Here is a 16,438-nt window from a genome sequence, read left to right on the forward strand (position 1 = left end):
ATGGCTCTAACCCGTCACACACAGAGCAGGGCCCATGGGGGGTGGGGGGGGGGGTTGGGGCGCCGCACCCTGTCACACACAGAGCAGGACCCATCGGGGGTTGGGGCGCCGCACCCTGTCACGAACAGAGCAGGACGGATAGGGAGGTTGTGGCCCCGCCCCCTGTCACACACAGAGCTGCAGGGCGATCAGGGGGTTTGGGCGCTGCCCTCTGTCACGCTGATCCCGGTGCTGGGAGGCATATTACCCTTTTACTATAATGGGTAGAGGCCTGGGGGCCGGCTGGTTTGTCCTGAAGGGTGTCCTGGATCAGGGTGGGGGTCCCCACTGGGGTGCCTGGCCAGCCTGGATGAGGGGATGATGGCTGTTTGCAGCTGGTCACACACCCTTCAGGGTGGGGGTCCCTACTGAGGTGCCTGGCCAGTCTGGGTGAGGGGCTGAGGGCTGCTTGCAGGCTGGCGGTTGTTGACTGAAGCTCCCAACCACTCCTTTTTTTTTCTCTTTTTTAAATTTTATTCTGGGCCAGCTTTAGCTCTGGCTCTAGCTCTGAGGCTTCGTATCTGGTTTGTTTGCCGTTCTATAATCGAAACAATGTATAACTTCAGCTCTGAAAGCTGGTTTCTGGATTTTTTTTTTAGCTTCTACATTTGCAACATAGTACATAGTTGCTTAGAGTTGCAACTCAGAGGCCGGCAAGTCAGGCGGGGAACGTTGGAGTCTGCAGTCCCTGGAGCAAGCAAGCCTCATGTTCGCTTCCAGCTGCCTGGCTGCCGGCCGCCATCTTGGCTGACAGTTAATTTGCATAAGGATATGCTGATTAGCCAATGGGAAGGGTAGCGGTCGTACCCTAATTACAATGTTTCTCTTTTATTAGTGTAGATGGTTAGCCTCATATCCGGGTCTATTTTGTGTCTCCTAATTCTATCTTTTCATTTACCTTTCTCACCTACTTTTACTTGGTTTTATCCTGTTGTATTTCATGTATAACCCTGGGTCACGTTACAGTATATCCTTTCTAGAATCAGACACACACACACACCATAAATAAAACAAAATAATCCCACAAACTTGGAAAATTCCAAAAACATTTTAATATCCTCTTCTGAGAAAAGGTGAACAAATAAAGTGAAATAATGGTTGCGCCTGTCCCTAGTAATACAATTGTTGGCAAAACTTTTGAGTTCCTTTAATGATCAATTTTAATGTAACAACAAGACAGCACTACCATAGAAGCTACAAACCTTGATGTTCAGAAGTGGACTTATCTGTAATGGAGCCAGTAAGGCCAAACTGGTCTTATTAGGTGCTTCCTTGCTACTCCCCACCTCCACTCCCCATTTTTCATAGGCTCAGAGTAGGTTTTTGCAAACCTAAGTATTCGGGTCTTTATTCCCAGGTAAGTCATAAAATTACTATTTTTCAGGGACCTACCAGATTCAGTCAGGATAGCTGCTTTTCAAGGGCAGGATATAGATTTTTCATCCTAACACCTGGCAAATTGGACTATTTAATAGTCTAACATCTGCCAATGAAATGACACAAACCTATAAATGTTTACTGAACTGAAATGAACTGCTTATCAATGTTGCAGTAAATCTCTTGAGTCCAAATGGTGCTTTCAGATCTTTCCAGATTTCAGGAGTTCCACTTAAAACAGCAGAACACTGGACTAGCTTGCTAATCACTTAAAAGTCACAGATGAGTATCTAAACTCCCATTAAAGCAAAAATATCATCAATGTCATCTGTCTCCTTAATGTTTCCTGATGTATTATGTTTAGTTATTTGCATCATTGTCCATGAATCCCTTTCATTTTCATTGCTTCCTGTAAGATTTTCATGATTTTGTTTCTCCTTAGTTTGTATGACAGGATTTGAAGCTCTGCTACTCAAGAGTTGCTTACTGTTAGCGTAGACATTAGTTTTATGAACTGCACGGTGTGAGAGTCTCCGTTTACTGGTATCTGTAGAACTCTGAGTCCCTTGAGGGGATTGCTGAGTTTCCTTTAAAAGCGCCGGCTGCAACTTTCTCTGTGGTTTTCTCTGTCTCAGTAAAAACTTATTCTGTGATCTTCTTAGTCTCGGATGATGCTTTGAAGTTTTGCTATCTGAGCCACGAAGAAGGCAGTTGCAAATTGATGTTTTCATGCACTCTAGTTTCTTGGGCAAACTTTAAAGGGCAGAGAAAGGAAAAATTTGAGATTGTTAAGTGGCAGAGAAAACACTCTCAAAAACTTTTAATTTGTCTCCTTTTCACCAACTTGCAACAGAAAAATACACAATTTATCTAAGTCCCATTCTTGTGTACAACCCCAGAATCATGATGAAAAATAAGGAAATAGGAGCTTCAACTCAAATCTGTGTTTTCAGAGCACAACTTCCCTCATTCAGGGTGTAGGCAAATATGTCCCCATTATAGTCCCAAAGTAAAGTAGCTCCTACAACTGCCTAGCAAGGTTGCTTAGTGGTGAGATACCTCCATACTTAGTGCCAGAGCTTTTTCCTGATAATTGCTAATCTGTTCATAATGTAATTAATACGTAAAATACATTGAAAATACGTAAGTGGAACTGGGGAAAGGATGTATCTCAAATAGAAAAAAGTCTGTGAGGGTGCATTCATCCATTTCTGGATAAACAACTTCCTGTTGTAGCAGGAATTGAACAAGAAAAAAGGAATAAAAGTGAAGGAGTTTATATAAAGAATGAGAAGACAGGGCTTCTGGCACACAAAACTAACAGCCTTGAGCTACCCAATTTGTGATTCATCTATATCATCTTCAAGTTTGGGAATTCAGAACTCAAATAGCTGATTTAGGTGTTTTGCTTCTGAATAGGATGCACTGCCACAAGGTGCATTGGTACCTTGCTAACTGCCTCACTGTTAGCTGTAGTCAGATTTCAAAAAGATTAGCATGGGTCTGTACTTCCTGCCCAACCATCCTCCCCTCTTCCTTTTTAAACATATAGAACTTTGTGGAAGCCCATTATGTTAGTAATTCATGATCTCTGTCTCCAAACTGTTTTTCTTGTCTTAATATAGCAGAGATTTTTAAGTGAGGAGAGGCTAGATATATTTCCCAGTTGAAATAGAAATATAGAGCCCAGTCGGTGTTGCTCAGTGGTTGAGCATCGACCCATGAACCAGGAGGTCAGAGTTCAATTCCTGGTCAGGGCACATGCCTGAGTTGTGGGCTCAATCCCCAGTAGTGCAGGAGGTAGGCAATCAGTAATTCTCTCTCATCATTAATAATTCTCTCTCTCCCTCTCCTCTCTGGAATCAATAAAAATGTATTTTAAAAAAATGGGAAGGATGAAAACAGAAGAATCAGAGGATCTGAATTGACTTATAGATCTCCAACACCCTGAGCAAAAACCTTCATTTCCTCACCTATACAATGGGGATAATACTGCCTACCCCACAATTACTGTGGGCACGAAGTAGATCAGCAAAACACACTATATATTTGTGAAATACAAAATAATGGTTTAACCAAATAAATACCAGTTTGTTATCCTTTTCATGAACTTTTAATGATTATCATCTCTCCTCATTTACCTCCGACATTAAATCCAGTCTTGAGCAGGACAATTCTCTCCATCTACAGCTGTTTCCACCCTGAGGAGATCCCTTTTAGATGGACAGGCCTTGTGGGGATCCCAGTGTGAAAACCATTCCAGAAATTTATTCCTGAGCAACACTTAATTTCTCCCATATCCTTTAATCAAAACTCGTTACAAAACCCTTACTATATCAAATTTTTTACTAAAATGGGAATATTTTTTCCATAAATTTAACAAATTTTAGACAAAATGGGAACCATTATAAAGTCCTGAATAGATATATGTCTAACTATAGATAAGAAATTATAGTGGATGCACAGAATATTGCTTGAAGGATACATTAAAACCTGGTCAGAAGGACTGCCTCTGTGAAGGGGGAATAAGGATCTTTATAGCCATTTGTGGTTGATATTGTTACCATGAGCATCTATTTTTTTTTTTTTTTCAAAGAAATAAAGCCCTAAAAAGTGTCTAAGCAGTACTTACTGGCTCACAATCAAAGATGCTATCCTTAGGCAGTTCTATGAAAGTAAGAAATCACTACACGGAGAGTCTAGCTCCTGTGAACGAACATTACCTGACCCTGACCTCAGAGTGTGGTGTGTGCCCATGTAGAAGGCAGGCACCTTCTGCGTCTGCTCTCACTCACTCATCCTGCTGCTCTGAAGCTGTGGGAAGACTGGCCGTTATTTCTACTAAAGCGAGCATCCTGTGAGGATTAAGTCTGTTTCACATACAGTTGTATCCCCAGACATTCCTAATGCTTCTGAATGAATGGATGGAATGGTGAAAAGTATAAATGAGTAAATTCAATTAACCAAGTTTACTCCTCCCAGTGATATAACTTTTCCCAACAAAAGCAGCAAATAAAATTACAGATTAAGTATATTCCACTTTTAGCCCCCCTTGGGCTACTGGACATTCCATTTTAAAGAAAGCTGACTTGTATATACTTATGCCCTAAATGACAACAAAAAAAGGGAACATAATTGTTGTAATATACCTACCTATAACCTTGAGCTTCCACATGTTTAAGGCGGTTACTTTTAAGAAGTTTATTGCCCAGAAAGGAAGCCTGAGCCTTGAGTTTTTTGCTTCTGCACCACAGAATCGCCATTTGGATTTCTTCAGAAAGTTGTATGAAAGTCTCAGCCTCTTGGAATCTTTGCACAAAAGTTGTGGCACAGGGAGTTCCTGTCACTTTCTGAGAAGAATGTTTCGTTGCCTTTAGTTGGGATTGAGGACATTTAAACTCAAAGCTGGCCTTCTGAAATATGGAAAGGTGATTTGTTACTGAATTGTAAATATATGACAATAGAGAAAAGCTGACTCAGACTATCAAAATTTGAAAATCTGTCTTTTTAAATATATTTTTATTAATTTCAGAAAGGAAGGGAGGGAGAGAGATAGAAATATGATGAGAGAGAATCATTGGCTGCCTTCTGCATGCGTGACACTGGGAATTGAGCTGCAACCCGGGCATGTGCCCTGACTGGGAATCAAACCTCCTAGTTCATAGGGCGATGCTAAACCAACAGCCATGCTGGCCGGGCTGAAAATCGGTCTTTTTAAAAAAAGAGAAACCTTTTTTAGTTCACTGTACCTTCCTTTTGTCCTAAAAAACTTAATTTTTTATTCACTGCTCCTAACACAAAATTTGTCCCCCTCTGAGCTACAATGGATCCCATCTACAGCTGAATTCAGTTGCACACAGGAAACAATATAAATATTCTAACACATACCTCTTTCACCCACACATAAGAATAAAACTCCACATGATTAAATATTGGTCAAAGCCTATCTGATGGGGGAAAAATCAATGAAGAGCCCCTTTCCTCTGTACTACTGGACTCTCACAACTTGTTCTTCACTTCCTTATGTACCCCAAGTCACCCTCCTCAGTGACGGGTTATAAATGTTACTGAAGACACATGAAGACAGGGATGATTGCTGAACATATGTTAAAATGCTTAACTAAGTGCCATTTTCAATTTCAATTCAACCATCTTTTGATGTTGCACCTTTGTCTGTTCAATCCACCTTTCTGTATCAAGTCAAGTTTGAATTTTATCAACTTATACTATTTATGAAATTATGCCATATTAGGTCTGCTTCCATCCTTCCATCAAAGCTTACTTTCTTCCAAATTTCTTATCCTCAAGAATATAAAAACCATTAGAAAATATAAAAGTAGAAACCTACCAATGCTTTGTGTTGGTGATTTGTTAAATAAGTCTTATCTGAAAGCAAACTGAGCATATTAGTGCTAATTGCTAAAAAAAGTGGTAGTGATGGTCATGAATAAGAGGGATGCTGACCAACCAACTTCAAAGCCTAGCAATAGGTGGATGGACTACACAAGTATCAGGATCACAGAGAACCACAGTTCTTAAAACAAGGCTGAAAAAACTATTTTGGAGGCTGGTGTAAAGGGTAAAGAACAGATTATGAAACCAAACTGCCTGCATTCAAATCCCAGCTCTGCCCATATTTGCCACGTGGCCTGAGCAAGTTTCTTGATCTCTATGTACCTCAGTTTTCTCACCTCAACTATGGAAACCAATAATAGCACCTATCTCACAGGACTTGTGTGAGGATTGTATGAGTTAAAATATTTTGGACAATGCCTGACAAAGAGTAAATGCAATATAAGTATGTATTAGCCATTATTACTATTATTCCTCCCTCTGGAACTCATGAATTGGACATAATGTAATGCAAACTGGAAGCCTTATAAATGTTCAAGAAAGTACTCTAACATTAGAAATGACAGAATTCTTAAATAGAATGTAAGAAATAATCCATGAAGCAAAACAGAAAAAAACAATTTTGAGAAGACAAAGGGTAACAGAAGTCAAGTAGATACCAGATGAAAGAGGGTGACACTGACATACATATTGTTAGATCCAGAACAAAAAGAATTTACAGACACTGACTAAAGAGGAGTCGTGTTAAAGTTTGAACCTGGACAGGAAGAAATGGAAGCCTCATGATGAGGAGGATAATAATGACACTGAACCAATTAAGTATCTACCATACTCCTGACTCTATGCTGAACACTTTACTTGCATTAAAATGGCACAACCCCATGAGGTACATACTATTAGAAAATAGAGATATGAAGAAGTCAAGAAAATTACATAAAGTCACGCAGCTAGTACAAACTAAAAGACTAAAACTATTTCTGACTGCAAGGCCCATTCTCTTAAGCTACAGTATAATCCACACCTACAATGGATCCTAGGGTCACTTTAAAGCTCTAGCAAAACTCAGTAAAATGTTTCTGAAGGCACTTTATTAACGGAATTAACTCGATGCACTAAAATCCCTTGGAGTGCCTCCATTCTTAAGCAGACTGAGAACTAAGATGGTACTAAGCTTAGAGCTAGGGATAAAAAACAGAAGATTTAATCTCTGTCCTTGGTAAGTGGCATCTACTGTATACATTAGCAGAAATCAAGCTATAATAAATTAAGCCAAACCTGAATAGCTCTGTGTTTCAGCTGTTTGCAGAACGCCCTCACATCAAATTCTGATGACTTTGCTGTGGAGATGGAAAGATCAAATACAAAAACTTAGGTATACTATTTTCAAATCAACAAATTCTTAAGTGCATGACAATATTTCTTGCCAAATTACTACAAAAGAAGTAGAGGAAGCAAGCAAAGATATATGAATATGAAACAACAGAAACAAATAATTTAAATGTTCAAACTTAGAAAACACAGGTATTACCATACCTCTTTGAAGACAACCAATGTGTGTTAAAATGAAAAGGTATGGGATTTCTTCTACACAACCCATGAATGTATTGTAATTTCAACTTTTTTTTTAAAGTATGTGCTATATCAAAGCATTTTACCTTTGAAGATTTTCTTATTCTTTACTGGCTGTCCAAGATCCACGTTATTCTGTATATTGATCTTCATTTGATTAGCTTTTTTGGAAATCCTATGTGAAGTTTCTTCACTGCATCTCAGTGATTGCTCTTTTGTTGAGAACAGTTTATTTAGCAATTTAGTTACTCCCTTTGCTGCAAAAGCTGTAGGCATTTTTTTCTTAAAGACCTCTAAATAGGGCTGTCCTAAAAATTCAACAATATCAGAAGGAAAGGTAAAATCTTTGAAGTAAGGCAGTGGTTGAATCCTTGAGACCTCTTGAAGCAATCCAAACAATGGCTCATATAAAGAAATCAGCCTTTTTAAAACACCTTTATAGAGAACCCTAGAGAAAGAAATAGGAGATCATGAATTAACCAGTAATTACAATTTGCAGATTACATAATTACCACAATTCAAATCTGAAAATAAATGCCTATCAACCTACCACTAAAGATAAAAAACCTTATCACACATATTTGCAAATAGCCAGATTAGTCAAGCCTTAATAGAAAAACCCAAGTACAAAATGTTACTTAAGCCCTAACTGATTTGGCTCAGTGGATAGAGTTGGCCTGCAGACTGAAGGGTACCAGGTTCAATTCCAGTCAGGGGCACATGTCAGGGTTGTGGGCTTGATCCCCAGTAGGGGATGTGCAGGGGGCAGCCAATCAATGATTCTCTCTCATCATTGATGTTTCTATCTCTCTCTCCCTCTCCTTTCCTCTCTGAAATCAATAAAAATATATTTTAAAAATCAATTATTTAAAACACACAAAACAAAATATTACTTAAAACTAAATGAAGCCCTAACCGGTTTGGCTAAGTGGAGAGAGCGTCGGCCTGCGGACTGAAGGGTCCCAGGTTTGATTCCAGTCAAGGGCATGTACCTTGGTTGCGGGCACATCCCCAGTAGGGGGTGTGCAGGAGGCAGCTGACCAATGTTTCTCTCTCATCGATGTTTCTAACTATCCCTCTCCCATCCTCTCTGTAAAAAATCAATAAGATATATTAAAAAAAAAAACTAAATGAAGTACTAGACAGAAAGCTGTCTCAAAGGTATGCACCAAAATCCTAAGTTTGGTTTTATCTAGGTGGTGAGATTTTAGGTAAATTTCAGGTTCTTTACATTTTTTCCTACATTTTAAAATTTCTTGAAATACGTATGTTTTATTGTTGTAATCACAAAAACTTAGTTATTTTCATTATAGACAAGAATGATTGTTTGACATTTAAAATAATATGATTAGCAATTTTAACATTGTTACCTCTAAGAATAAGTAGAAAAACAGAATGACTGGAAATAGTATTTAAAATATTATGGTTGAAACAGCAAAGCAAGGTTTTTAATCTCCAAAGACAATTTTTGTGTTTTTTTAGTTTTAATTTAAATTAGAGATAACAATCCCAATTGTCTAAAGGACCCCAAATCTGGTCTCTTTACAAATATGGGGCAGGTTCCGAGTCCAATTATCCATCAAGTAAGTTTCATCCTATATAATAAAAGGCTAATATGCAAATCAACCAAACGGTAGAACAACCAGTGGCTATGACATGCACTGACCACCAGGGTCAGACGCTCAACAAAGAAGCTGCCCCCTGATGGTCAGTGCGCTCCCACAAGGGGGAGCACCGCTCAGCCAGAAGCCAGGCTCACAGAGCCTCTCCCACCTCTGCAGCAGTGCTAAGGATGTCCAACTGCCAGCTTAGGCCCGCTCCCTGCTAAGCTGGCAGTCGGACATCCCCTGAGGACTCCCGGACTAGGAGAGGTCGCAGGCCAGGCTGAGGGAACCCCCCTTCCTGAGTGCACGAATTTTGTGCACCGGGCCTCTAGTAATATAGAGAGATGCAAGAGAAGGTCTCTTTACCTTGCAGCTACTACCAGTGTTGTTATATCAACTAACTGTATTTCAAAAAGCAGTGGTGTTTCAGGTGGAGAAAAAGAATCTGGAGCTCATAAGGAAGGTCATGCCATTAAAAATTATAAACCTAGAGGCAAAAAGAATTGAGTGAAATAGCCTGCCCAGAAAGACCTTCACTTTAAATGGGTCAGTTGCTGTATGATCACAGCAATGATTTTTTTTTTTATATTATTCTAGTTGCTAATCCTAGGACAGTGATGGCAAACCTATGACACGCGTGTCAGAGGTGACACGCAAATTCATTTTTTTGGTTGATTTTTCTTTGTTAAATGGCATTTAAATATATAAAATAAATACCAGAAATATAAATCTTTGTTTTACTATGGTTGCAAATATCAAAAAATTTCTATATGTGACACGGCACCAGAGTGAAGTTAGGGTTTTTCAAAATGCTGACATGCCGAGCTCAAAAGGTTCACCATCACTGTCCTAGGATTTCATTTGCTTAATTGTTTAGTGTTGAGGTGGTCTCTTGCCTTCAGATTTAAAGCTTAATCTTTTGATGTAAAACACTTAGCTTCCAAATCCACCCCACATAAACTCTGATCAAATGAAACAGAACTTCCCACAAATTCATCCCCTGGGAAAATAAATATGAAAACCAGTGAGAAACCTAGGCTGAGTTAAAGAGATGAGAAAAAAAATGAATGATTTCAAAGACGTGTACATACATACCATAACCTGCTCACCAGCCCAACCATCACAAGGTTTAAAATGATGAATTCTTGCAAACCTAGGTGTTTCACAGTCAAGCTGAAGAATTAAGTTAAAGTTGGAAAACAGAACCAAAGTAATTTGGATTTTGTAAGTTACGTTTATGAAGGAACTAGATTGGAAATAGAATTTTTTTGATGAATTAAAGCCTTAAAACATGTTCTATTTAACTCATGGAAACTTACAAATATAGTAGTATACACTCTGCTAGAGCTCTCATTATTAAACTGAGTTTCTAAGGTTTAGTTTCTAAGATAAGAATTTCTGTCAATGTCCTTAGGATAATACATATGAGAGATAGGCAGTCTATGGCAATGGTTGGATGAGGCAATTCCTGGGAAAAGGAGGCTAAGAAGCAAATTTATAAGAAGCAAATTTGTAAGAATTCCATAGGTTGTAACTCCTACAGACCCCCTAGCTTTCAAACGGAAATACTACTAAATTTATCCAAACAATTCCAACTGAGAAATAGGTATTTCAGTTGCTTCAAGGATACAGAAATGTCTTGCAGCAACAGTCTAACAAGCGAAGTAACAATTTGCAGGCTCCCAAAATCTTCATCAACACAAATTCTACCACTGGTTGGCTGGGGATGACACATGCTTTGGTAGCTACAGGCTGATTTTCACTTGACAAAAATAGAAAAGTATATTACTTTCATTAGTAAACATAAAGTACTTTTATATACAAAGTTGGAAAAGAGAACCAAAGTAATTTGGATTTTGTTACATTTATGAAAGAACTAGATTAGAAATAGAAATTATTCAATCAAGTACAAAGTTGCTTTAAGCTCAATTTGAGCTAGTTATGCTCAAATAGGACTCACTGAATTTCATGGACACTGATGTTTCAATATAATCTTATCATGTCCCGGATTTCAAGTGACATCAGTCCCTCCCACAAGCCAACAAAAGGAGATTACCACAAATACCAGCGCCTCTTATTAAAACATTTGTGTAACTGAGGTATAATTGGTTATATTCCATCACCAAAGAGATAAAAAATCCAAAGGGAGATCACAGCAAGACAGAGTTCTCACAAGGCAACTGGACCACTTACTTGGAAGAAAACAACTCAGACAGATCTTGAATTGAAGTCTCCAAATTCATGTTTTTCAAACGTTTTAAACACTGTTCAACCTGAAAGGGGAAGAGCAGCTCAAATTCATATGTATATAATACAGACAATGCCAGTGATGGGACCAGCAAAGCAAAGAAAACCAAAATTTCAAAGTATGAAAATATGCTGAATACCACAGAATACCTTTTTTTTTTTAAGGGTAAAGAAATCTGTAACTCAAAGCAGTTGCTTCTGGCTAAAAATCTAAAATTTATCCAGCGAAACAAATTTCTCAAGTCAGATTATAACTAAGAATTTATTATGTGTGATGCTATAAAGTAGACCAAAGTAAGTATAAGATTATTCTCAAGATTATAATTTTTCTGAAGCAACATGATTTCTAACAGTAAAACTATTAAGACAAAATAGTAATTAACTACTAAATTTCAGCAGCCTGTGAGTGCCACAGAAATGAGGAAAGTGATCATTCTATTCATTTTACAAATGTATATTGAATACCTACATGTGCAAGGCATGCTGGGAAATAAGCACTAACCAATTTCTAGTTGCTAAAAATCTACAATTAGTGTGTGTGTATATATGTATATATTTATTAAATATTGAAATTAAAATAGATATGCCTTATTTAAAATTGCAGTCCCCTCAGCACTTCCTTTTTCTCCATAGCACTTATCACCATCTGACATTTGATTGATTGCCTTTCTCCTCTCAACTATAAGTTCCATGTGAACAATATATTTTGTCTATTTTACCCACCACTGTACTCAGTACTGAGCATCAAGTAGGCATTCAATAGCATTTTTTATCAAAAAAAGGAAAAATGGTAGCCATCCATTACACAAAATGTGTCAAGAATTCTGTGGTCCTAAGGAAATACCACACAAAGGGCATGCATGGGACTGCATCCAGACTGAAGGATGTCAAGATCTGGATGGCCACTGATACTGGCAAAGATAGTATCTTGCTAGAGCTACATATATGCTACTAAAAATCCAATCAAAGTTATGGACTCTCTTAACAGGATGGTTTTCAGAACAATGGCAGCAACAATCCCTAAATTCTATAGGGTCAGCTCTTTTTCATTTTTTAATTATGGACACCATCCTTTGAGAGAAGTACTGACAAACCAAGATGGTAAAGCACCTGGGGAACATAGTAAGTGAGCTATGGTTCAAACAAAGGCGGGGAGGGGGCTTGAGAAGTTAGCAAGGAAGAGAGAACATGGAGAAACATAAGAACAGTTATATGTGTGTGTGTGTGTGTATATATATATATATATATATATTTATACACACACGTATATATACATTACATATATATTTTTTAATTGATTTCAGAGAGGAAGGGAGGAGAGAGAAGCATCAATGATGAGAGAAACACATCAATTGGTTGCCTCCTGCATGCACCCGACTAGGCACAGGGATCGAGCCTGCAACCAAGGCATGTGCCCTTGACCGGAATCAAACCCGGGACCCCTCAATCTGCAGGCTGATGCGCTATCCACTGAGCCAAACTGGCCAGGGCGGACAGTCTTTATATACTCAAAGTACTGTCACACAGAAGAGGAATCAAGCCTATTTTCTATTCTCCTTTGGGGAACATTAGGGTGAAGGTAATTCCAGTATCTAGCTTTTGAAGGTAGAAAAAAATAAATCTTAAAGTAGATGAAAGTTCTTTGTAAATTGTTATGTTAAGCAGATATATAAGGCAGTAGTAGTAAGAGTAATACTAATTGTAGCAGCATCATGAGACATGCTCCCTACTCTAAGGGATGGTAGGGACATAAAACATGTACACAAATGCCTGTACTGCAACACAGACCATGCTAAATGCGTAAGAGAAGCCCAAATAGCCAATAATCACAAAAAGAGAAGGAGTTCAACTTCACTAATCAGAAAGATGCAACTTAAAATGAGATTACCATAATAAACACTCATGTTACCCCTTGGGAAGAAGTGATTACTGCGAGAAGACTTGAAATGGAACTTAGAGGATGAGAAGGCTTTTAACAGGCCGAGATGGAGGGGACAAGGCCTTCCAAACATACAGGAGCAGGTAAGCAAAGGCTCGGGTGAGGGAACAAACATGGTGAGGACTCGTGAAGAATTCAGGTTGCCTGGGATGTAAAATAGATGAAGGCAAGAGAGAAGCCTGAGCTAGGAAAACTGAATAGGACAGATCATGGAGGATCCTGTAACCAACCTATGAGGTTTGGTCTTTATTCAGGAGACAATGGAGGAACATTAAAAATCAAAGCTGTGTTGTAGGTGATCTATCTACTTTGCTTTATAGAATATATTAGTAGGATAGCAAGACAACTAAAAGTTGACAAGGCTAAAAAAAGATGCAGCCAGAAGCAGAGGCAGTTTTGACTGATTCAATTAGATGGCACAGCTACATAAAAGGAAGCAGCAGAGAAAATGGAACACCAAATTTTTCTGACTGGATAATTATTCACAACTTGGAATCCAAGAGGAGAAATTTGTTCAATCTGAGATAAACTTGGTTTTGGAATTAAAGACTCAGAAGGAGATAAAGCTGCCCAGACATGAAAACTCAGGGAAAGGCCATGATCCCAATTCTTTGATTAAGAAATCGTCATCTTTTTTTATCTTAAGTAATGGGAGTAGAAAATTAACCAGAGAGCATGAATCTGTACGTTTAGACTCAGTTTCCGTAAATAACAAAATATTAAGTAGCAGTGTGATCTCCATCTTCATCAAGCAAACATGTTGAGTCTCAAACACAAGGCTTCCTCCTTACCTGTTTGAGGGCCAAATGGGGCTTGTGGCGGCCCATTCTGTTGTGATTGCTGTAAAGGACTGCACATAGAACATCTGTTTCTGCATCTAAGGTTTGGCTCTTCAGTGACAGTGTAACAAGCCAGCATTCTTTAAGTACAGCTGCAATACAAAGGTCTAAAGCAGAGAATTTTAATAAGACTTAAATATGTATTTCTGCATCAAGTGTATTATATAAAAATAAGGAAGCATCTTTCCTTATTTTTTTAAGATATTTTAATTATTGATTTTAGAGAGAAAAAGGCGGGGGGGGGGGGGGGGGGCGCGCGGGGCGGCGAGAGAGAAACATTGATTTGTTGTTCCCCTTATTCATGCATTCATTGGTTGATTCTTGTATGTGCCCTGACTGCAACCTTCGGGTATTGGGATGATGCTCTAACCAACTGAGCTACCTGGCCAGGGCTCCTTATCCATTTTAAAGCAGCATTTTTTCAATCTTTTTCATCTCATGGCACACATAAACTAATTACTGTGGCACACCAAAAAATATATTTTTTGCCTAACTGACCAAATAAATAGGTATGATTTTGATTCATTCACACCAGACAGCTATTGTTGGGTTGCCTATTGTCTTTTTTTTTATTTGACAATCTAAGGGGAAAAGAGGTAAGAGCCCATAAACAGTCAAGTATTACATGTTTAAAAAAATTCTTGTGGCCCTAGCCATTTTGGCTCAGTGGACAAAGTGTTGCCCTGCGGACCAAAGGGTCCCGGGTTCGATTCCGGTCAAGGGCACGTGCCTTGGTTCCAAGCTCCTGCCCAGCCCTGGTCAGGGCTCATGTAGGAGGCAACCAATCGATGTGTTTCTCTCTGTCTTTCCCTCTCTCTTCCACTCTCCCTAAAAATCAATGGAAATATATCCTAGGTGAGAATTAACAACAACAAAAAATTCTTGTGGCCTACTGATTGAAAATCGCTGTTTTAAAGGAACCAAAAACAAATACATAATCAGCCTTAACTCTAAGGATGTAATTAATGATTATGTAAGAAGTTGGAAAACAGTAACAGATTATATGGTCTAAAAATCAAGAGAATGTCTGTTAAACAAGTGTGTATATCTGCATCACATTTTACCAGGATTTTAATAATCTTTCACAGGAGTACTTTGCAGTCATTTGGTGCACACTTACACCTTTAACCTTTAGTACCTTGAAGGTGGGGCACATGTTGTATACTTCTCTGAATCCCCCATTTTGTTACACACAAAAGACATTTTAAAACTAATCGCTTGTTATATATTCTGCCATGTACTTTTTCCAAGTTTGTTTTTAACTACTAGTATAAATACTGCTGTTTGACAGATTAAATTTTAAACTTATGTGTAGTAAAAAAAAAGCTTATTTATGTTCTATTCTAAATATAGTCAGTGACCATAATTTTAAACCTAATCAAACAGTATTATGCAGTTATTCATTTTGCATGCGTTGCTTGATGCTTACTGTGTGCCAGGCACTGTACTAGTTTCTGGGTGTATGATGATGACTATAGTTAACCAGGGTGATGATAGAGCAGAACACTTAAAATTGAAACTGCCTCGGGAAATCTAGATTAACTGCTGTAATTATACACCGTAACTTGTTGGATATTACAAAATAAAAAAACAGCATCATTAGATGCTCCCAGCAACCGGTGATGGGTAGGTAGGGAGGACTAACCCCATTTCACAAATGAGTAAGCGGAGACCCAGAAAGAGCGCGGGGTAAGCCGAGTGCCTAGGGGACTCCCCCCGCTGCTCCCAGCGAAAGCCGGAAACTGACGGAAGGTAAACGGGGTTCCCAGGCGCGTCCGCCCTCTCCGCCCCCTCGGCACAGCGCGTGGGCTCAAGGAGGCGCAGTGAAGCCACAGGCCCCCCCAGCCTCCTTGGGAAACTCGCAGCCCAGGCTTCCCCGGGCCGGCCCCGCGCCGCTTCCCGGCGCCCCGCTGGCCCAGGAAGTCCCGCCCCCGCGCACGTGGTCGCCGGCCCGCCGCCTGCGGACTGGTCTCCACTCGGGGCGCCTCACTCACCCAGGGCCGCGCCGGGGTCCTGTACCGTCACCGCGCTGCGGCTCCCCGCCTTTGGGATGGTCACGCGGTTCCAAGGCTCCGGGCGGCGCAGCACCGCAGCCATCTTGCGAGGCGGGGACGGGACTGCGGGAGGCGGGGCTGCGAGAGGTGGGGGCGGGGCTGTGAGTGGAGGGGGCGGGGCTGAGGAAGGGGGCGGGGCTGGACCCGCGAAGCCATCTCGGCTGGGAGCTGAGACCAATCGGGGACGAAGAGGGCGGGGCCTGCGGCGGGGCGAGGGAGGGGCGGGGCCTTCACGGAATCGTGGACCAAACCCTGAGCTGGAAAGGACCCAGGTAGAAACCTGGACGCTCATCAGCATCACCTGGGAGAGTTTGGGGGAAAGCCCAGGCCCGGAATTAGTCAGAATCTCGGAGATGGGGCGAGGAATCTGCTTTTGGTTTATGCTTACCCACAGGGGATTTTAAGGCACAACCAAGG

At 39.9% G+C, this 16,438-nt stretch overlaps 1 protein-coding gene across 2 annotated transcripts; it reads right to left on the reverse strand.

Moving 5' to 3' along the window:
• Window positions 1-489: 489 nt before the first annotated feature.
• On the reverse strand, window positions 490-16,064 carry NEPRO (nucleolus and neural progenitor protein). Of its 2 annotated transcripts, XM_070406191.1 has the most exons (9): window positions 15,962-16,064; window positions 13,920-14,074; window positions 11,136-11,215; window positions 10,573-10,704; window positions 10,038-10,115; window positions 7,425-7,786; window positions 7,045-7,106; window positions 4,570-4,829; window positions 490-2,169 (listed from the first exon to the last, which is right to left on the reverse strand). In XM_070406191.1, exons 1-9 carry the CDS (start codon window positions 16,062-16,064, stop codon window positions 1,707-1,709), a joined length of 1,695 nt encoding a protein of 564 aa, XP_070262292.1. In that variant the 3' UTR covers window positions 490-1,706. The 2 variants fall into 2 exon arrangements, with proteins under 2 accessions (XP_070262292.1, XP_070262293.1); XM_070406192.1 differs by lacking the exons at window positions 11,136-11,215; window positions 13,920-14,074; window positions 15,962-16,064 and having other exon boundaries at window positions 10,038-10,095; window positions 10,573-10,655.
• Window positions 16,065-16,438: the final 374 nt, after the last annotated feature.

The sequence above is a fragment of the Myotis yumanensis genome, unplaced genomic scaffold (assembly GCF_028538775.1).
Source record: "Myotis yumanensis isolate MYYU_CA2020_CCGP unplaced genomic scaffold, mMyoYum1.0.hap1 SCAF_2, whole genome shotgun sequence".
In the NCBI taxonomy this organism is placed as follows: Eukaryota; Metazoa; Chordata; class Mammalia; order Chiroptera; family Vespertilionidae; genus Myotis; species Myotis yumanensis.

Bases quoted from the DNA above. Each gene is read 5' to 3' on its own strand.
- NEPRO (XM_070406191.1), bottom strand. From the start codon at position 16,064: ATGGCTGCGGTGCTGCGCCGCCCGGAGCCTTGGAACCGCGTGACCATC. The intron at 7,787-10,037 runs GTATGTATGTAC...TTCTTTCTCTAG, and splicing joins GGGCTGGTGAGCAGGTTATG to GGTTCTCTATAAAGGTGTTT. The intron at 7,107-7,424 runs GTAAAATGCTTT...CCATCTCCACAG, and splicing joins GAATAAGAAAATCTTCAAAG to CAAAGTCATCAGAATTTGAT.